The 23,471-nt window shown below is 30.2% G+C and overlaps 1 protein-coding gene across 1 annotated transcript in view; it reads right to left on the bottom strand.

Annotated features, from left to right (window-relative positions):
* The window catches only part of LOC114128309 (tRNA dimethylallyltransferase), a 91,962-nt gene that overhangs the window by 33,058 nt on the left and 35,433 nt on the right, over positions 1-23,471 (bottom strand). Inside the window, exons 2-4 of the mRNA XM_027992789.2 lie at positions 23,085-23,222; positions 18,995-19,830; positions 11,774-11,915 (exon numbers count right to left, since the gene is read on the bottom strand). Coding sequence (XP_027848590.2) covers positions 11,774-11,915; positions 18,995-19,830; positions 23,085-23,222 — 1,116 coding nt within the window. The remainder of the gene's footprint in view (positions 1-11,773; positions 11,916-18,994; positions 19,831-23,084; positions 23,223-23,471) is intronic.

Below are 23,471 nucleotides of genomic sequence, written 5' to 3' on the forward strand. Positions count from 1 at the left end.
ACCAAAACGGAAACAGAGATTTTGGACTCTAGCCACTGTGTTAAAATATGATTAGATTAGGTATTATTTTATCGTCGATGTTGCTAATACATAATTCGCGATAAACGACTGCCTTAAAGTGTACATAGTGAGTGAATTGACATCATCGACGATAAACGTAAATAATTAATTTATATTAAATAATTACCTTAATGTATTATAATATAATAAATACGCATTGTCTATAATAAGACCACAAAAAAATTCAATGAAGTATAAAGACAACAATTATATAATTAGAGACTCTCTATTCTCTATAATGAAAAAGTTAATTTCAAATACAACATAGTGCGTCTATATTGTGATAACAATATACTGTCCTGAATATTTTCCTGATTTTTCACTTCCCGTAATTTATCTGACGTTCGAGAAGAGGGCTAATTATCATCATTTTTTATTAAACAATTAATTATACTAATAATATTTAGAAAACAAAAATAGAAATGGTTACGTGACAAATGAGAAACGCTGAATACCATAGGAAAATATTAATCAAAAGAAATAGATAAATAATACACGTGTGTGAGCAGTGTGTAAGTAAATATGTTATATTAACTGACAAAAAAAAAAAACAAAACAACAAAACAATGTTGCGAAAATTAAATAAAACAATATACCAATATTTTAGTTTAGAACAAAACTGAAATATCAACTGCATTCATTCGAAGTAAATTTATGAAAAAATAAACAAAATCACATGTTTAACCTACGCAGTCATCTTACTCGACTGAGACCGATTGACAAGCAAGACAAGTAGGTATAATCTGGGATACAAAATCATAAATAACTATTATATAAATTATATGTTTATATACACTAATAAAGTTTAAGCAACTTATCAACTTATAACATATTAATTTGTTTCTGTTTAATTATATCATAGAAGAAATTTGATTAATTGTTTCACACACAATTGTGTAGGTATTAAAACCGCTGCTAATCGTGTATATCACGCACATATGTACACCATACAATAAACGTAAATATTTAATTGAATTAATGCCTTTCACACACGGGATGCGCATACAACTCAATTATATAGTATATAATAATTATAATTTTCAAGACACCTTCGCTTAGGTTACCATACATGTATGTATATCTACATATAAAAATCATGATGCCACACAACAACATTATCAGTAAAATAGCAATATATTTTCCCAGGACCGACGAGGTAGATGTTCAACAAGCGTAGAATATTATTATGCTGTGTTATCAACATCTTAATAATGTAAAACATAGCAAATTTGCGATTAAAGAAATCAAATTTATGTTATTACCTTTAATATTAAAGTCAATTTACCTATAAAAAACGTAAGGTAAGAATATTACCTAGGGCATCTCATAGTTTTTTAATATTGTTATCTGAAAAAATAAAATTTTAAAATTCTCGTAACTCATTTAAAAACAGATACCCTAGATAATATTCTTAACTTTGAGTTTTATAATATTTAATGAATAATATTAAAGCTAATGATTCCGCTAAAGCTAAATGCATATTTGCTATGTTTCACGTACGTAGGACGGAGACAACACAGCGGGTATAACGTCTTCTTAATAGCAAACGATCGCGAACAATTCATTTTCAATAACCGCAGTTGAACAAATAATTGCCACTACGCAAATGTTTATTTGTGTTCATATCCTACAGCCGTATAAAATGTAAATAAACGAAAATTGTTTAAGACCAAATTATAAAGATATAATTATACGTATAATATCGTTTTGTTAAAAAATATATGTATATAATTCAATTATATCTACCTCCTAAAACGACTTGAATGGGTTGTTTCTATATTCGTTATTATTTTCGCTAAATTAAATACAATTTAAATGGTTTTAATTAATATTATATTATATTAGTTATATAATATACTCAAAAAACTTTGCTACAAATTAGAATCGATACGTAAAATTAAGTATTATGAGAATAATACACGTACCAAACAAAACGTTAGATAATAAAAATAAATGAAATAAATGGAATATATAATAGTAAATTTTAGAGGTCCTCTAAGTAAAGGATATAGGTTGACTAGTTTTTAATATAATAAATACATCTAAAAAAATAGGCTCGAAACGCATTAGTACGAATGAGGTCGTAAACAAACTTGTATTTACATTAATTATAATAAAATGTCCATCCCTCTTTTATTTTATTTTATTTTTTATGTCTTTCCTGTGCAGATAAAGTTTAATGTAACTCGAACATAAGTATGGAGGTATTCAATAACGTTTTACATAAGTTAGACATTTTATTGTAAGTATATATTTAATTTTTGATACTTTTGATCAAAATTATATAATCGTGTATTATTTTAAAATGCACACAAATAAACTAATTTAAATTAATAAATAAATAGTATACACTTTGTAAAATTTAGTATAAATATTAAATTAAACCGTATAAATATTATTGAATTTTTAATTAAAATTTTAACTATTGAAATATATAGATGAGAAATATTCAAACCTTCAAAATGCAGTTAATAATTGTTCAATGGAGCGAATACATTAACGCAAAAAATATATAAGTATATAAAAAAAGTAAATGTTAAATTAAAAAAAAAAAATAGTACAAAAATTATAAGGCTTATAAAATCTATCAAGGCATAACGGTCGATATTCAGAGGCCATAGGGTAATAAATAATAATCAACTATAAACTTATTTTTTTTTAATTGGAATATATTTGTTAATATGAATAATCTTTTTCTTTCTTGATAAGAAGGAAAATAAATTCTATTAAACATTTAATTATGACTGAAGACAAGTGTAAAAAATTTAATTTTGTGTTCTCGTACAGTATAATTTATACTATTACTGCAACGATAATAACAAAAAGAGTTTATAATCATCTAAATAAAATTCTTTGAAAATATTTACAAATAAAGCCAATTTTTATTTGGAGAACCATGAATCGGTAACTCAATTTGAGTATATATTAATTTTTTTCTAATACTATGGGAAAAAATATCAATATTTTCTCGTTCAAAATCAGAATGGCTATGAAGAATGAAATGGAAGTATATTAAGTTTATATTATGTACAATGGATGCAAACTTATATTATACGGTGAAACTATTTCCGGGTGCGCGCGCGATGTGTAGTAGTACTTAAATAATAAGTCCGAGCGAGAAGATGAACATCGGTGGGTGGGGAGGGACGCCACTTATTAAGAAGCAAATCCCCCTCCCACGATCCTCTTGACAACCGTCAGTTCTCGTCGCGGGACAACCGCCAAACGCGTGGGCGCCTCGGGTCAGCACGTGGACTTCACTATTTCTACTACCTCGAACCCCCCTCCCCCCTCACGAACCTTCCAATTATTGTCGTCGTCTGCTACTGCTCGGTTGCTCACCCGACGTTTTGTACGTTTTATTATTAAACGAAAAAAATTATTTTTTAAATATAATTCTGTCTAGCCCGTGCCCGCTATTATAATATATATATACAATATACATGTATTATTACATTCGTGTCGACAGCTTCCTTTTCGGAGCGGGACACCACACTTTTCCACCCGAATCGCTCCCAGAGGACCTTGACGGACGGTAGCGCACGGCGCCCACTGAAATCCCCGACGGCGGCGAGCGTGTATGCATACACGAGTAATGAATATAGTAGTCGTCGAATGTTTATTATTATTTTAACTACAGAGGACCTTTTTAACAATAAAATTAAAAAATGTAATTTTATTATTATTATTAACGACCGCTTCAAGACGACGACGCACTAAAACTAAGTATAATATAGAGTAACCGTAAAACCAGCGCGGAGAACATTACATATTATATTTATTGACATGTAATATATGACGATTTCATACGAATGAAATCGTCGACGAGAAATACCGTAGTTGACCGTTAACGATGAATATATTACGAGTATACCGACGTCGCGTGATTTTAGGAATTCGCTGTGAAAATCCAGTCTGCACTTTTAAAAAATGTCCACCAAAACCGTCAAGATAGGTTCATCGAAATTTATAATTAGGCGCGATTACAATTAACGATGATATTATAGGTACGTAGGTTTTCGTCTCACATTAAAAAATGAATAACAAGAGTGTGATGATAAATCGAAAACCTCTAAAAAAAATTAGTGGTTCTTCGAAAATGGTTCAACTTGAGCTTCAGCAATTAAACGAATATATTGTAATATTATAGGACTTAATACAAAGACATCATGAAGAAGGGTGCTGACCTAGTAACACACTAAACGAACGTTTGCGGCAAACGCAAAAAAAGAGAGACAGACACTATTTTATAAATAATATGATATAATAATACAATATAGTATCGGGCATTTCGGCGATCAGGAGGTAAGTAATAGCGTAAATGTAATATTTATATCTAAAAGGTAATTATATTCTCCAGCACTTTTAAGTGTTCTAGTATATGCTATATCATTCGTATTAAATGAAATCAAATGTTTACGTTATTACAGCAATTTGTTGAAAAAAAAATTGACTTTCGCTCCCTCATAAGCTGGTATACACGCCTTAATCATACACAATATAATATTATATATTACATCGTGTCCCAAATATCGAATTGCAATAATAACGACGGTATACGTATATGTAAGTACGCGCGAATAAATGGTGTAGGTCTATATCATATTATGCGCAATATCGCACAGCGATAGAACCTAACACACGTTGTAGTTGTTCGAAATTTTGTATATCAGTATATGTGATAAATTATTTGTATTATTATACTAGCTGCTATTATTAAATACTACAGCAGTTTGCGTTTCCTTGACGCATACCTATATGCATTCAATACGTTCAAAATTTACATTTTTGCAAGCCCACCTTGATGCACGCACTGTTGGTTATTCTTTTGAAATCGAAAACGTCGTTATATTTACGTTTATTTCACTGATTACACGAGTAAATTGTCCTGCGACCGAAGAAGACGCGTTCGATATTCTCTTTAAAAAAAAAATCTAAACGAACACGAAGTAAAAAAATAAATGAAACTAGTCTGTACACAATAATATATTATTTGTGTGTGTTTATACCATGAATATAATATAAGTATTTAAGTATACACATAATATATAATACAAATATATATATATATATATATATTTTTATATATAGTAAGGAGTATGTATATATTATGTAAGGACGAGGCGCCTATAAATTTATTTCCCTCGCTCTTTTTTCTTCCTCTGCCGTTTGTTTGTCTGTCTAATGCGCATTTACCCGATAAGATACGACAAAAAAAAACACGGTTTTCGCAAACGACACCTATAACGTTCAAACGTTCCTTGCTTTTCTAACCAAAAACGACGATCTCAGGATAAAAAAAAACACGAATTTCGTACATACACAATACACATGCTCAACCGGCTGCTGCAATAACGGCAAACTAAAGTAAAATGGTATAATAAGTACGAACAACGAACGTTGATGCACCGATGGAAATCTATGACAATTTACACAAGTAAAACACACAATTACGTTATTTAAATGAAAATACGTCCAAAGGATTAAAATATTAAAATATTAAAACCCGTGTTATTCTTCTAGCGCACTGTGACAAGGATACTTGTTAGCCGGCCGACAAAAACAGACCAGAAAATCAATAAATATCATACATATTATTACAAATATTTAAAAATATAATGTCTATATAGTATATGTATATATGGACTACGAACAATGACGAGTTCTCGTACAAAATTAGACGTCTCACCATCACACAAAAACCCCCTCACACTCAAAATAAGGAAAAATACGTTTCACCTAATGTTTTACGAAGATGATAAACTGTAATTTACTGCAATCGCGGTCCAAGGAAAACGCATTTTTCCTATTTTGTATAATATAATACAATAACATGCCGCTTATAACCTTATATTATATGATAAAGTTCGCCTAGTCGCAATTCATAGGCAAAGTATAACCAGTTTGTTGAATTGTGTCAGTGTGTTGGTATATGACATATGGAAACCCCGCGGCCGTCAGTTAATAATTTAATTAAAATATCTAAAACGACATTTATATTGAATATTATGTAATATATAGGAAACACGAGCACGAGTTGTTAGTTTTTGCAAGCAAGAGATGGCCGACTAAAAAAAGAAAAAAATTATCACAACACTTCACGGTGTGTTACAAAACAATTTACATAATAAGTGATAATTTAAAAAAAAAAAAATTTTCTTCTTTATACCTACGTCACAACACAATATATACAGTACATTGTGTAGCAGTGTTATTACTATTTATTTTAAACGCACACGTCGACCGCGTACTAACATATTATGAGTAGGTATAGCAATGTCAATTTTATTATAAGTAACAAGAAATTTGTATTTATAGGATTTTTTTATGTAGTAACGAATGTGTGCAAGTATATTATACGAAAAACGTTTAAGCGAACAAACCACCAGTTTAAAATAAAAAAAATATAAAGCCCGAAGGAGTATTCTTAAATTAAACACTATGCAGCAAATTTTACACAAAACGTTTCTACACACACGTAATGCCGGCACACGCCGTTCGTATTAATATGTGTGTATAAATGATTTTACGACAAATAAAAGAATATAAAGTGGATTTGTTGGTAGAAACTAATTATATTATTAAATTATAGTAATTGAGTTAGGGGTAGTCTTACATATATTACCGAAAAATATGATCTCGAGTTACGTGTACACAGATCAATAGAATATAATATTGTGGTAGACGACTACGATCACTGATAATAAAATATGCACGGGTCGCGTGACGTTTAAAAAAATTCCGATCCACAGGTATTTAATGGAATCGTCGTAAAACCGGTTTGGTAGTATAAAAAAAAAAAAAATCGCCAAATATTCCTCACGTGACGCGAATCGTTGGTTTAATATAATTATAATATTATAATATTGTACAGCCGAAAGTAATAATAGTTCAGGTATGATCCGCGGTGTTAGGTGTAATATAATGTATTAACGCATATTTACGTACCTACTTAAATTATATTAACGTTACGTAATACGCGTGTATTCTAATAAAATTTTTATAATATTATAGTTTTTAATACTTAGTCCAGGATGATAAGCTCGTTTAATTAACGAATTCTCGAATATAATAATTAATAATATAACATCATAATTCGTTTTTTTTACACCTACGTTATAGTATATTCGAAAACAATTTATTACATAAATATAAAAGTAATGATCTAATATACTATAAATAACATATATTTTATATTTTATAGATCCAAACACACTATTATACGTATAGATAACAAAAAATTAATTATTACGCTTACGTAAAACGGTAATAATTTAATAATAACAGACAGTTTAACTTGAACTCTTTCTTTTATTTCTATTTTAATTGCTGCACAGAAACAACGTTACACTTGTAATAATATCGTTGTTATTTCCGGCTCCTATATTATAATAATATGTATAGACGTTATTGCAACACGCCATTATGCCAATTAAAACCGTCTACATCCTACTGAGCTCATTGTTATAGTTTAGCTCGAGTCTTTTTTAAACGCGAGTGTACATCGTAAACTGTTTTATGAATGAAGTATATACCAAGTCGTTAGCAAATGCGGTGACCGACTGACGTATAGCGAAGGTGTCAGGCGATAGTGAAAAACTATTAATATATAACTAGTTATTAGCACTTCTCGCATTGAAAAGAAGCAACAATTTTATTAATTATAAACGTAATATAATAATTATTGATTTACACTATCTACGCATAGAATTAACTATAACACATAATATTACACACATATTAATATTATTATGACACAGAAAATCAAACTACCTACATATAAAAAATGTGCAGTATAAATACGATTGGAATACATTCAAGTGTCAAGAAAAGAATCAGCCATTGTTAATTATTACGGGGAAATGTTAATATAGATAACCTATGTATATGAACGAGTTTAATTAAAAAATGATACGACTATCACGGAAAATAACAATAAATTAGTTTTAACTAAACCATGATTCAAACATAAATTAATTCCGTTTCCAGTCTATTATATTATATGTATAGACCTATCTTAAGCATAAATATATATACACACATTGTACAATATTTACATTGTGGCATTGTGCGCAAACTAATCAAATGCAGTCCAGAAAAGTAATAAAAGCAAGACATGTTTTAAAGATTATAATTTATAAGTATTAAATATGTAAGAATTAATAATTTGCAATCAATAATAATGATGACAATCGCAAAAGGAATAAATTTAAGGTCGATAACTTCTACAATAATCGAACGTCGTAATATGGTATCATAGCAATAAAGCAACAATTTAATACGTATTTTATTTTGGTAGGAATTTAAAAAAAAAATCGATTCCAGTAGGTTTATCGCATACAAGTGTTAAACTAATCAATGAGAATAATACGAACAACTCCAACAAAAATAATGATAATATTATATTATTATGAAAATCGTTAACTATACTAATATAATGTAATAATATACAGATGAAGGCGGCGGTGAGCAAGATTATGACGTGATGGAGAGAGAAGAAGACGCGCAGCTGTATACTGCCGCCGGAGCATAAAAATCTAAAATGAAAGTGATGAATGAAAGGGAAACTGAACGTTGTCTGTTGTTCCTACGGCAACGGTGACCGAGTGGGCATAGTAGTACATGTAATATAAGTAAATGAATAAAAAAAAAATCAACAATTTTCGTTTTTCGGCCGGGGTAGAAAAAATTGTAAATAACAAAACCCTTCCCCTTAACCATATAATAGTCTAGTGTGCACGCATGATAACGCGGATAAACGAAAAAAATCGGTCACAGGGAGGGAGGAGTGGGGAAGTGTTTTATAGGACCTAGCCAAAAACCAATGTCGTGTCCTTGATCCGTTCTCTTATAGTTGTTTCGCGCGCGCACTCGCAAACACACACAAACTCTTTATTACTCACACGCACTCACTTACGCGACTTACACACACATACTAGTACACTCACAAGGGCGTCGGTTCGGCGATTTCATATATTTCGGCCAGCGTCAAGGCCGGTCATCATAATATCTACCAAGTCACCCGCCCCACCGACCAACCGTTATGGCACACACCGCCATCGCCACCATAGCGTTTCCGTTCCTTTGTTGCCGAAAATTCGTTGCGCAGATATGGAAACAAAGAAGGAAAGAGAACATAACAATATTATAAGGAAAATATAATAATAATAATAATAATAATAATAACAACAATAATAATAAAACTAAAATGAAAACACAGCGTCACACAATTGGCGGGTATAACGGGCGCGAGGTTAGGTGCGCTGACGGAGAAAACGTGGGTTTTTCACAGTCGCATATAAACCAAATAACGTCTTTTACTTCCAGATGTTTTGCTCTCGATAAGAAAATATTAGGACGTAACGTTATATGAGTATATATACTATAGTTTTCCTCATGGTTTTACCGTATTTCATGTAAGTCATATAGAGTATTCATGGTATAGGTTCAGTCGGTTCAGATCAGCGACATAAAAATCTACTCATCACACCCACAATATATACGTGTACTATAATAGCTATACCGCGGTTAATATCAACGTTTAAGTGAAAACTTATATTTTTTGCTGCCTAAAAACAAAGAGCGCAATTTTTTTTTTTACTCTTAAGTATTAGCCAGCTGAAAATATTACAGATCTCGAACTTTGAGCATAATATTTACAACATAAATATACATTAATATACACGCAAAACAAAAAATAATGTAATTTGAATAACATTATGATTTTTATTATCTGCTATGCATCTCGACTCAAATTCTTGACAAACGTCTCGTACGCATCATACACTACACATTCCACAAGGACAAACGGAAACTAGGATGACCCAACCCGAAAACCGCGCACATTGTGTATAATATATAATATTTTATAATAACATAGTCGTACCCATATCATATGCCGATATTATAAATACCGCACCAAGTCAAAGATACGGGCTGACTCCGGATACCGTAAAATATACACGTAAATATTAATATTATACAATATTATGTGTTCTGCTTGGTTCAGGTGGCGCCCTGTACTTACGATTCCTAATATTATGTTGTTAATATTATACAGCGTGCACGCCGTTTAAAGTTCAAGACGTCGCCGTCGGCGTACATTATAATAATATTATTTACAAACAATAGGTACGAAAACCTGCACCCCGGCTATTGATATAATGAGTTAAAAGTCACTTTGCTTTAATATTATTTCCCGTTTAAGTCGAAGATATTTACCGAACAGCGAACACCGAACACTATGTATATAGAAAATACGAATGTATCAAACGAACGATATCCATCATTTTCAGACCTCCGATTAAATTTATGTAACAAAACCACTAATACTAAATATCTATTAGACCAATAAAACATAAGCAGCCGTTTATTGATTCAATATTATGTTTGCAGTTTCCTATCTAAAATAAAGCTTTTTCTGTTTCAAAATGTATATTCTAAGTAAAAACACAACACTAAACGGAATCCAAAAATGCCGTACATAGTACAGAAATCAATTACATATAATAACATATATTTTACACTAGTGAGTTATAGGGACATATCCTAGGTTTGACGAACTACAATCGAAGGTCTCTACAAAATGACGATAATACTGTATGTATAATGTGCAGTATGTGCCATTTATTATGATTTATGACCTATTTTTGCCGGAATATCATTATAAACGATTTATATTTTATATTATAAAATATGTATAAATAATAAACATTATACCTTGTAAACTTTATACCTACATCATAAAAATTAGGCAAAGACTGCAATATTGTGTAATTATTCAGTATTCATGAAAGAAAATAATCGTTAATATAGTAATACAATTGCATAAAAAAAAAACTAAAAATTAAATAGGTACTTAATAAATTTATTTACTCAACAAAAGTATTTGATTTATATTTTATTTTATTCAAACCATGTCAAATTTTCCTATTACGGTATTTCAAAAAAATTCAATGAGGTACAATAAATCAATTTATATTTACGTGATAACTCTAAGTATTATTGGAATGTGCATACTTTAATTAATTATATCAATCGCATATTAAATTACGCTGTAATAACTATGCATACATCAAAACAATTATTTTAATTTTATAGAACTCCTAAAATGATATGAGGAAATAAAATATAAAATGAATATGAATGAATAGACCGTATCTATTAGATCACGTTGTTTAAAACTAACGCACTAAATATAAAATATAAATACATTTATAGCGTAGATCACAATTTTAGCATAAGTTATTTAACCGAACTACAGTTACCTACGTTATTTTACTATCAAGCACATATTGAGTTATATACCCACTTATAATGAACAATGAACATATTATAATTTGATACATTGAGACGTAAATTATCTAAAGACTATAGGATAATATTATTATTTATCAATAGGATAAGAATAAACATTAATTATTTTAATGATACTATAAAAATTATTCTATGTGTTCAGAATACTTAGAATCAACTAAAAATGTACAAATTAAAAATATAATTCTGATTACCTAACTTTGATTATAAGTATATTATTTCAAGTTAGGAAGCCACGCGATAAGACTTGTATCAAACTCTAGTGGGAAAAAATTAATTTGGCATATTTGTGTTCATAAAAAAAATCACTCTCACAACCCCCCCAGTATCTACAATAATGTTATAGATAAACCGTGATAGTATATTATACGATTACAACATTAGTATTTCAACTTACCGCATCGCATGTTAACCACAGCATGTGCACTTCTTTGAACCGCAAAGCAACCACTGGTACATCGGACCCGCTCACCCGAGTTCTTTGCTCCTCAAACAGCTTACTTTTTTGCTTGCCTTGCACCAGATAGATTTGTATAGTCCTGTATGATATAAAAAAAGATTAAATGTGCATACAATATAAAAATCAAATGCGAAAATAATGTAATATAATATTATATTTATATAAATGCTATATATTCATGAAAAAAATGATTATAACCAAATAAAAATAACCACCGTAATAATATGGTTAATATTTTTAGTTATTGACACGTAGATCTATTGACACGAAATCAACCTAATAGGCCACAGATAGATTTTTAAACAATATTTTGATGATATTAATTTGGAAACCATAAATACCAACAATTTCATTTCAGCAGGATCCTACTAGTTGACTATAACTACAACTACAACGCGAATGTTTATCGGTTACGCTGTTCTTCATATAAACTGTATATAAATATTGTACATATCTGCATTGCGTTTTATTCCATAATAAATCCATAAGTGATACAGTTTCTTAAAATAATATATTATCACTTCTTTATCAGAGTAGAATAGTTACATGCTTTAAGGTGAAGATATAGGAAATTCAACCAACAGCTGTCGTACTCAAGTATTAGAGGTCATAAGGTGGTTCAGCGATAATATTATAATCTTATAATAGTATAAATTATGAGTATGAAGTGTTAGTCGTTCACGGTGAATGACGCGACACAGCGCACGACTTCACAAAATTTAGATAACGGACAGTTATTGTTAAAACACATTTAAAAGAATAACTCAACCCAATTAGATATAATACTGCCACTTGACAGATAAATAGTATAGGTATTAAGATATTACTACCACAGAGCATTGTAAAAAGATGAAGTAGAAATGACTTTCTACATAACTACGATGGGAAATTCAAATCCGAAAATCCAGTCAAACTGTTGATAAAATATATTATACAGGGCAATTTTTTTATCGAACACGCGGATTATTTCAAAATCTATTAATGTTTTTGAAAATATTTTTTACTTAAAATCCAGTCGAAATGAAAATATATATGATGAGTACTTTCTAAGTTATAACTTTATAAGTATTTAAAGTTTAGATAAAATGAGTGGAGTAATACAAAAATACTCCACAAAATTTCTCCGCTAATCTAAGCTTGAAATACTTTTAAATCATTAACTACTCATCCTAATTTCGATTTTTATGTAAATCAAAAAACTATGGAAAATATTTTGCTTTAGAAAATTCTTAATTAATTAGTTAAAAATATATAATTTATTGCATCATTCAAATTAAAAGGGATCATTTGAGTATTGCTTTTTTCTCTACATTAGGTGCAGTGTGGATCACTATTATATATAAATAGGAGTGTTAAATTTGAATCCAATTAAAGGTATCATTGTATACAAAAAACGATTCTGAACGGAGATGATTTGTTAACCTAAGATATATATTTTAAATTGGGTGGTGAAAAAAATGGTATATTTAATGACCGGAATACCCCAAAATTAAATCATGTACAGAAAATGCCAATTTAAATAACTAGTGTATGTTTCAAGTTTCTACCACTAGTAATTTTTAAATATAGAAAAAATCTAAAATTATATTTGATAGCAAATCGTTATTTGACGAGTGAATTTTGAATTTCGTAGAAATATAAACTTAGGTTAATTATTTTTTAATTTGACAACGTTCAAGTTATTTTATAATTATTGTAAACCAAACTTATGAACAATTTTGTAATAGACTTATAATTCTTAGCTACTTATACGACATTTTTTTATAAATTTTATAACTACAAAATAATTTGCAAATACTCGTGATTTTGACGAATTGTTGTCAATATTTGATCTTCAAACGCTAATAAAAAAAAAAAATTATGCCAATCTTTTCTTAAAATTTTTAAATCACTATAAGACTACCTCATGAGATACTTTGTATTAATTTTCAAGTATTTTGACTAAGCCAAAACAATTTTATCAAAATTTATAAAAAAAAAACTAAACGAATATTTTAAATACTATTATAAATAACCTTAAAATAAGCAAAATATTTTGAAAATTAAATCAAGTAAAGAAAATTCCAATCTAAATAACTCATGAAATTTTCAAGTATCTATGACTTATACTTTTTGAATAATAACAAATATTGAAAATCGTTTGAGGATAAATCATTATCGTTACATAGTTTCGTAAAAATGTAAAATTCAGATGCTCATAACATTTTTTCCTATAATGACGCTTCGATGAGTTTTCTCTATAGCTATTTGAAGGGAAATGTATGGAAAATTTGGTGTTGAATTAAAAACCTTAGATATTAATACAAACAATTTTATGAATTCTCAACTGCAAAATTACTTGCAAATTTTCTATAAGTAGCTCAAAAAAAGCCCGAACATTTTGAACATTTAACCGCGTAAGGATAACGGTAATATATTTTTTTTTGAAAAATTTTTTATTTTAATCTCTATAATTTACTAATGATATTCACTCTGCCATCGAAATCATTCCTGATTTTAGAAATTGAAACATTATTTTGACAATTTATACTGTACAAAAGACACAAAAAGAAAAAACATCATTGAAAAAGTAGGTATTGCATCGTCGCTTAGTTCAGAATCTAAAATAAAATATGATTATTTTAGTAAAATGTTGTTTTTACTTATTTTTACTGTAAATAAAATAAATTAAACATTTTTAAAAACGTTAATAGATTTTGATTTAATTAATGTTGTTTGATAAAAGAAACACCAAGTATATATTATAATACATTAATACGAAAGTACCTACAAATGTTTTGAGTCTCATCAAAGACGCTGAACCTAAACATATTATATTATTGCTATATTATTATGGAAGAGGTGAACAAAGTGTCGTTATCTATGATGTTTGCTTATAGCGGTTGTTTGCCATCAAACACCAAAAGTATGCATATATTATACATAATATTTTGATCCTACCCAAACTCTATAGTAATACACAAATAAGAATTGCCTGTTGTAAACTTGAAAACAAGTGTAATAAACTCTCCAATACGTTATTATAACATAGACAGACGAATGTAATGTAACTATGTATATTATCTAACCTAACGAAAAATAAATAAATAGGCACTACCCTTTCTATATACTAATATTATGGAATGTCTAATTTTTTAACAAGTAAATACAACGGTTTACTTATATTCACTACTACATATTTCACTTATTTGTTTTGAACATTCGTAATCAATTTTTGATAAAAATGATAAATTAAATCATTCCAGCTTAGTATAAAATTATAAAACGATCTCCAGTGAAATATAATAATAATAACAATAATAGTATGAGTAAAAACACGTTTCGATTGTTAACTAACAAAATATAAAACAAATAGTTAGGTGCATAAAAAAATATATGCATAATATAGAATATACATATAATAAAGATAAATATTCTGATGGGAAAATAGTCAAGTGTGTAAACAGGTGATTTTTATGAAAGGTTAAACGTGTAAACATAAAACATTTTTTTTTCGTAGGTAATATGCGCTCATTGTTCCTTTATTTTGTAATTCACGACTAAAATAATATTACATAACTTTATAATTACAAATAGGTTATTAATTATATACTCTTTCTGAAAACCATAAATCATAATTACAACAGGTAGCTCTCTAGTTTAAAAGGAGCAATAGGCATATTAGGGAGATTTTAACTATACGATAATATGAATATACAGAAGGACAACGACGATAAAAAAAAAACGCTGTAAGCTTATAAACTATAGGTAATAAAACTATAAATTTGTCGTATAGAACTATAGGTAGGTAATAATAATACAAATTAGAAAGAGATTATTTCCGAAATCCAAAACACTTCGTCGGGTCCATGTGGACAAACGGGAAATAGAGAACATCAACCGTGGGGATCAAAACAATTATTTAATGTTCATGACCGTTCTATATATATATATATATATGTATTATATACGAGTCGTGATTTAGAAAATAATATATTATAATTGTTCACTAAAATATAGTCCTAAGACTATTTTAATATAAACTCAACAACTACAGTGTTATCGATAATTATCCAATCTGTTAAGTGAGCATGTTTTGACTGATTGTTTAATATAATTTCGTAATTACACAGCAGCGAGCACCACAAACAATAATAGTAAAGCCACGGGATTTCTTGAAAATTAGTATGAAATAGTGTTTTCAAACACAGAATGATAGTAAAATTTGTTAAAATTGCCTACACCGATCTCCTTAAAAATTCTTGCGCTGATGTATAAGTAGTCTCCAGCATCTCGAAAATCGCACCACCGCGTATTTAACACGACACGCTGGTATTATTGGGGTATATGTCTTTATGACTTAAATTCTAACAGACGTTACACTACATAAACATTAAATTCTGTAATAAATGCACACACATTTTATAAATAAAATGTTCACTAAGCATTTCTTAACCCTACATTGTATCCATTACATTTATTTCAGTTCCTATCTTAAAAATGTATAGTTTAACTTAATACCATATTTTTGGATACATATAGATTTATTTAACATTTAAATACCTGTGATTTATTTATTTTTTTTTGACTTTATAAGAAGACACTTTTAATAATAAAAAAATGTTTCGATTTTCAACATAAAGGATGGTTTTTGGTATCAAATTAAATTAGTACTTTGGGGGTCAAAAGCAACAATAATCGTCAAAATAATCGGGAATCACAAACAATAAGTTTGAACATTTTGTTAAAATTTTAATATTATTAAGAAAATAATTGTTTGGTAACCATAGTTGTCAAAGTAAAAAAAGTTCAACCGCCATCTTCACTCAGAATCGTTATTTACAATGATGAGTATAATTATTATATCATTTAATTCAAATTTAAAATAACTATTACAACGCCCAATCAATAATGAAGTATACTCGACACCAACTGTAGAACAGAATACGATTACCTAATTGTCTACATATTTTTACTGTAAACAATTTTATTAAACAAATAATTTTTATTGATATATTGTGTAGATAAATCAAACCCAAGTGCAATTTTTAATTACATTAAACTAGCTATATATTACACGATTTTGCAAAAGGAAAATTAAACAATTATATAAAATTATTGGCATTGGGTGTATTTTGGTAGCGTTGGCATGTCGTGAGTGTCAATGAACAACTCATTTTGTAGATAAATCTATAATCTAGGTAGGGAATCCAATTACAGCGGATTAAATAAAACGCTTGGTGTATTTCGATTTAAAAATAAAAAATTCACGACCTAATCGGTTAAGGCCTACCTTCACAAGAAAAAAAAAACAATTTTAAATTACAGCACTTGTTGTTCTCATTGGTAGTAGAGGATAGTTTATAATGACACATACACTCGTACAACAAAATTTAAAAAAATAGTTAATTCAACTTCTATCCCACAGATAAAACGTTTTGCGTGCAAACCATTTTCGAATTTCCACGTAAGGTACGCATACAAACGTAGAAAATTTAAAATCTCTTCAATCACTCTTTTAGCTTACTATTCCTGGTGTGTTGTATGAAGCATCCCTACCTATACAATATATAGATAATTTATAGGCATATATTATATATGTGTCTTATAGGTCAGACATTTCTCGCTTTTGTGTAAAAAAATAAAACAAATAATAAATAAAACACAAGCAGCGTACTCTATCAGTAATTCACAAAAACACACGTGTATATAGAAACTCAACAACATTTCCCCGGGGAATGATGTGTTTGTTGCTGTTAGAAATCTTATATTGTTAATCTAAAAAGTGTTGTTCGGTAACAGATCGGATGAGAGGGGATATAAATATTAAATAACATTGGATATACTCGCTCGTATACACACACACACACAATTATTATTTATTATATTACAGAAAATAAACGCATTTCAAACTAAATGATTAACAACCAGATGCATTTAATGTAAACGTATATACGCTTGGGATATATAAACAATGACGCGGGACACGGGTAGTTAATTTTTTCGCATAAAAAATTTACTTAATTATACAAACGTATATAGTAAAACTCGTTATTATTTCAACACGTGTAAATACGTCTATATACGTATATATATATATACACGTAATATTTTTACTATATATTTATAGTCGAATGTTATTCTTTAAAAAAAAATTACGAGAACAGAACCAAAATATAACTGTTAAATGTTAAATGCATCTATAATGTTTAAAAATAAAAATACAATATACACAATATAATCATAATGGTCTCCTCATCACGGCAAAAAAGCGCCAAACATGGTACTCCGCGAACACTCCGTCTAAAGCAAATTTCTATTGGAAATAGCACCTTATTACACTTATGCAGAACAGAATAACTTTAAGTATGTTATACTTTATATTAAACTCAAATAATAATCGGTTTATAAAGTTTGGAAAAAGATTTTTTGAGAATTCCGTGTTAAACATCAGCTTACGCAATTAATTTGTTGTAATAAAATATTAAAACATTGGTGTGTGATGTACATTATAAATAGATATTTATGTCAAACGAGTTTTATTTTTTAAAGAACATCTCAATAATATTAAAATTATTATGAGCACTCTGATATCGAGTTCATAGAGATATTATATATAGCGCGCTAGATAACGTAAGGCAGAAAAAATAATCGTCAACCAAAAACCCGATATTAAGAGGATTAAAGACAAGATTATAACGACAAGATGATTATATACAACGTATATTAACATGCTCGATGTACAATAACACACGAAAAAAATGTGAATGTTAAATGTTAAGAACTGAACCAAAAACGTTTACAGCTAAGGATTCGTGGTGACATTAATACACTAGACAATTAAAAATACTGTGTCCTATATATCACACACGACTAAAAAAAACTTACGAGAAAATTGAATGTTAGCTCCCAGATATCAAAAAATATACGAAACTGCTGTTCGTTTTGGACTTCTATCCAATAATTGAGATAAGCGCAAACCAATTTCCAGTAATGTATTGGCTTAAGCGGGGCATAATAGCTACGTCTGTCATGTTGTGTGCAAAAAAATGAACTCTAGTAGATCGTAATTATAATGAATAACCGCGGCCAATCAGAATACGACACGAACACGCGACTTAACAGATTTCCAAATACACGATACCACTGAATTTAATACCAAGGATACCAAGTACGTACCTAAACAGCTTGCGAATATTGTGAGGATGGAGCGCGCTGGCCGCCACCGGGTCGAAGTACGCGGCGTGTGCCTTGAGCGCGGCCGGCGTCAGCAGATCCACGGCAGTCCGTTCTTGGTCGACCAACAGGGCAAGCGCCAACCGCTGCGTCCGCATCTGCAGCTCGGCGTGCGCCCGGCACAGGGCATCCCGAACGTTATCGTACACTTCTTCCGTCACGGCGAGGTCCGCCGTTTTTACCGTCGTGAGAATACCGTTCAGCCTGGACTGGACGTCGGCGAACCCGTACCGCTCGCGGTGACCAACCGCCACGTCCGTGGCCGTCACTTCGTACCGAACGTCCGGTCCGACGTCGGGCTGGCCCACTGATCCGGCCACGGCGTCGAGCACGCGAACGCCGTGCGCGTACAACGCGGCCGTCTCGCATTCGGCCACTGTCGGCGGCCACGGTTCCGGTACCCGCGAGTCTACGCCGACGAACGTGTTTCTGTACCGCCGGAATGGCAACCGGCCGACAGCCGCCATGGTTTGAGCGAACCTGACCGCCTCGGCCAACGCGTCTGCGTACATGCGTTTGGCCCCGGCCACCGTGTCGGCCGTCGGGACGTCGTTAACGTTTCGGAACACGGCGTACTCGCGAAAAGCGCCCACGGACAAGTCGTCGCCGTCATCGTCCTGCTCGTCGTCGTCCTGCTCGTCTTCGTCGTCCGCCACATCCGGCTCCGGTTCACCGTCAGCGGATACCTGTACCAGGTTGTCGTAGATAATCGATTCAATGTAGTACGATGTGCCACCGACCACCACCGGAACATTTCCCCTAGAGAATATATCTTGTATCTGATAACATCAGTAAGTCAAGGACCACAACATAATGTATACCGTTAACAAGAGCATAATAATAATTTTTATAAAAATATATTTTTTCTTGGATTTTTAATAAGTATATAATTAATATTATGTAGTGTTTATAAAACAGTGTTTTATAGAAATAATCTACACACCCGAACACCTTTGGATCGGCGATCGTTTCATTTAAATAAATATATTTTTCCCATCACGATATTACCAATATTATTATTTATTACCTATGTAACTTACAAATATAATATAAATATATATTATTAAAAAATTTAAACTTCAAACGCTATAAAACATTTATTTGCATAAATAATGATAGTAATTAATTATATTTCTCGATTAACAGAAAAGAAACAAATAAATAATATATTTATATATATATACATATTATATAATAATATATGTGTGCATTATTATTACTTCGTGCAAACAAGCGATAACTAATTAAAGTTAAAAAGATTAAAAAAGGATTTATGAGGAAAGTTCAATAATATATTAATACAAATCGGTGGGCGGTAAAAGCACAATAGAAATTCTTCAAGCATGTCCCCGATCGTATATACATAATCATAAGTGCAAACAAATTAATTATTTATTTTAGAAAATACGAGGGTTGCGTAAACCTACGTAACACATTACACGTTGGGGTATGTCAAGTCAGTCATTGCAATTGCTCACTGTAATATTAATATACGAGACAAAACGTACCGTAATCAAAACTGAAAAATATATTAGTTATTACACGCGATAATAAGGCGTGTACACGCACAGTATATATTATAATATTATAGTGAGTTGGAAAATCTTAACGAAGAATTTAATGAAAACTGTACACACGAGGATCGAAAATTGGATGAAAATTCTAAACTGATCGTTGATCCATAATTTTATGAGAAGACTCGCAAGTTTAATATTTTGGATACCCTCCTCTTTAACTGTTCTACAAAACTCCTTTCAGTATAACTCCGGTCTATATGGCTCGTTTAATGACCTATGTATAAGGGGTAAAGAGATGTGCACATCTCGGGCTATAATAAAAGTATCACGATGATGGAAACCGAAAACAAAACGACCTCCCGGGAAAAACGCTTGCTGCAAGGGCCATTCTCTTTATATGTATAACACCTTTTGATGAGAATTTTAAAGTATACATATTATAATTTAATAAATAGATCATATAAATTAAACGTATACATCACGATATCATACATTAATATATATAAATATTAAATATACTAAATTAGACGACTAAATAGAAAACTTGTCGAGAAAATTATTCATGATTTGCGTGAAATTGCTCACTTCCAAGAACACTTAATATCGAAAGAGCCACTTGTTTTTTCAATTCACTTTCATTTTAATATCGTCATTGTTTCTTATCGCAGTAAATGTTAGTTTTATTAATTAGTTTTTAGAGTTATGACAGTTTTGAAGATTACGTAGTATAATATATTGTTTCATACTTCTGTAATAATTTTCGTATAAAGCTGACATGTAGACGCCATGAGAAAAACTACAATCACCGTTTATTTTTTTCTTTCCTTGTTGTCAAACTCAATATCATTATTTTAACGTTGCACTTGTCATCGATTTATTGTTTCAAACTTTTACTGTAGTATTTTAATTTTCAAACAACATATGTATTATACGAATATCCAATACACGAGATTAAAAAATATTATTTTGTAAATGTACAATTGAATGCGATTTATAAGCTGACATGAACATCATTGGTCAGATTACATTGTCAATTTTCTCCCCTTACCATTCATTCATGGACATTTTCTATTAACTGAGATTAAAACAATGCATTAAAATTGTCAACCCAAATCAATCACATAACATCACTATACAGTCCATATTTACTATTCACCAAATATTAATGGAATCCATTTTTAAGCCTTTAAGTCGTGTTATCTAAACAAACAAAATATAATATATTATAACACACCGCACGAACAACTAAAATTTACTCACTACTTACGAGTAATATATTAGTTGTATTTAATAATAATATTATGTTGTGGTTATGAATTAAAATAAAATCTATGCATTAATGTCGGTAATGTATACATTACCTAGTCACATAGACAATAATATAAATTATTCCTGTCTAATAGGTGTAAATATATAATTAAAAATTAACAAAAGTACCAAATATAAATTGTATAAGTATATTAAAGATTATTTAATACTATAATATATTCCTTTTATTATAAGGATACCTATTGTAATAAATATATAATGTATAATGTAATCAACCGATTATTTGTAATTATTTTATTTAAGCACTTTGCATAGTATACATGAGTAATGAGTATTCTACGCTTTGTTTCTACTTTATGGTGTTCCAAGAATAAAATACAATTTAATTACATCCATACAAAAAAAAACTAGAACGTTAAACAAAAATCAATACGAGCCATAATTCAAACTAAATTTTAAATAGGTCATTGTATAATTATAATCATTCAACAAACTGCGGTAAACTGAAGGTGGCAGGTACAGGAAACATGTACAGTAGCACTAATATCGGTGTTATATAAATAATAATAATCAAACGATCCTTTAAAAGTTTAAACGTCAATTCAGTTTTTCACGATAAATCCATCTAATACATTTCAGTTTAATGCTCGCAACAGCTTTTTCCATATTTTATTTGCTCTCTTTCTCTCTCTATCTCCCTAAGGCTCGTGTCGCCTCAGGAAATACAACTTTACCATCGCCGCACTGCACCAATACCGCACTTCCTGTTATTATTTTACTGTCCGAAGCTATATTCTTCTGTTACACATTTCACTTCACAGACCCCTTTTTCCTTTCTCTGCACTCGAAAACCGACGCATTATGTATAGGGGAGTCCCTATCGGAAAAAAGCACTTTCTTCGAGAAGTATAGTATATACAGTATTATAATAATAACGCTGTTGGCGCATATATCACACAAACACATATGATATAGAAAAAGTGTTAAAAAAATACATACATACACGCTGACAAACAGTACGAAGCGTGACACTCGAGTGTGCACGACAAAAGTACTTCATTAGAAACCTGCTGTTTAAACACGAACAAGAGGTCGTTAATCAGCTATAATATATTGGCTATATATACGAAGGGCCGCGGAGCGCGAAGAACCTTTTTTTCGTCGTTATTTTAACTGCAGGTTACACGATAATTACAACATAATATAATATTCATATAATGATAATAATAACAACGAGAAAAGGATACAATTTTTAGAGCTTCATTTCTGTACTGGTGTACGTTACACTCGTCGCGCCAATCCACCGTGCCCATCATATGGTGCGGGACTCCGTCCATCTCTTCACTAGTAGCCTTATTGGTGGCCACATCAAGACCTTTATAGACCTGTGGAAAAATGAAATAACACCAGTTATAAATGTGTTTATTATACATAATAAAATAAAGCTAAAATAAGGATTAGGTGTACTTCAAAGTGTTTGGGCAATTATAGTAGTGGCATAAAATATAAAACGGTATAACAGAAAAAAAATTAAATTAACCAGCGAGCTAGGTGTTATAGGTAATACATTTGATCAAGTCAAGACATAATTTTTTGATTATTTTTTTTTTTTTTTTTGTATTGCTCGGGTAAAT

The sequence above is a fragment of the Aphis gossypii genome, chromosome 1 (assembly GCF_020184175.1).
Source record: "Aphis gossypii isolate Hap1 chromosome 1, ASM2018417v2, whole genome shotgun sequence".
Taxonomy (NCBI): Eukaryota; Metazoa; Arthropoda; class Insecta; order Hemiptera; family Aphididae; genus Aphis; species Aphis gossypii.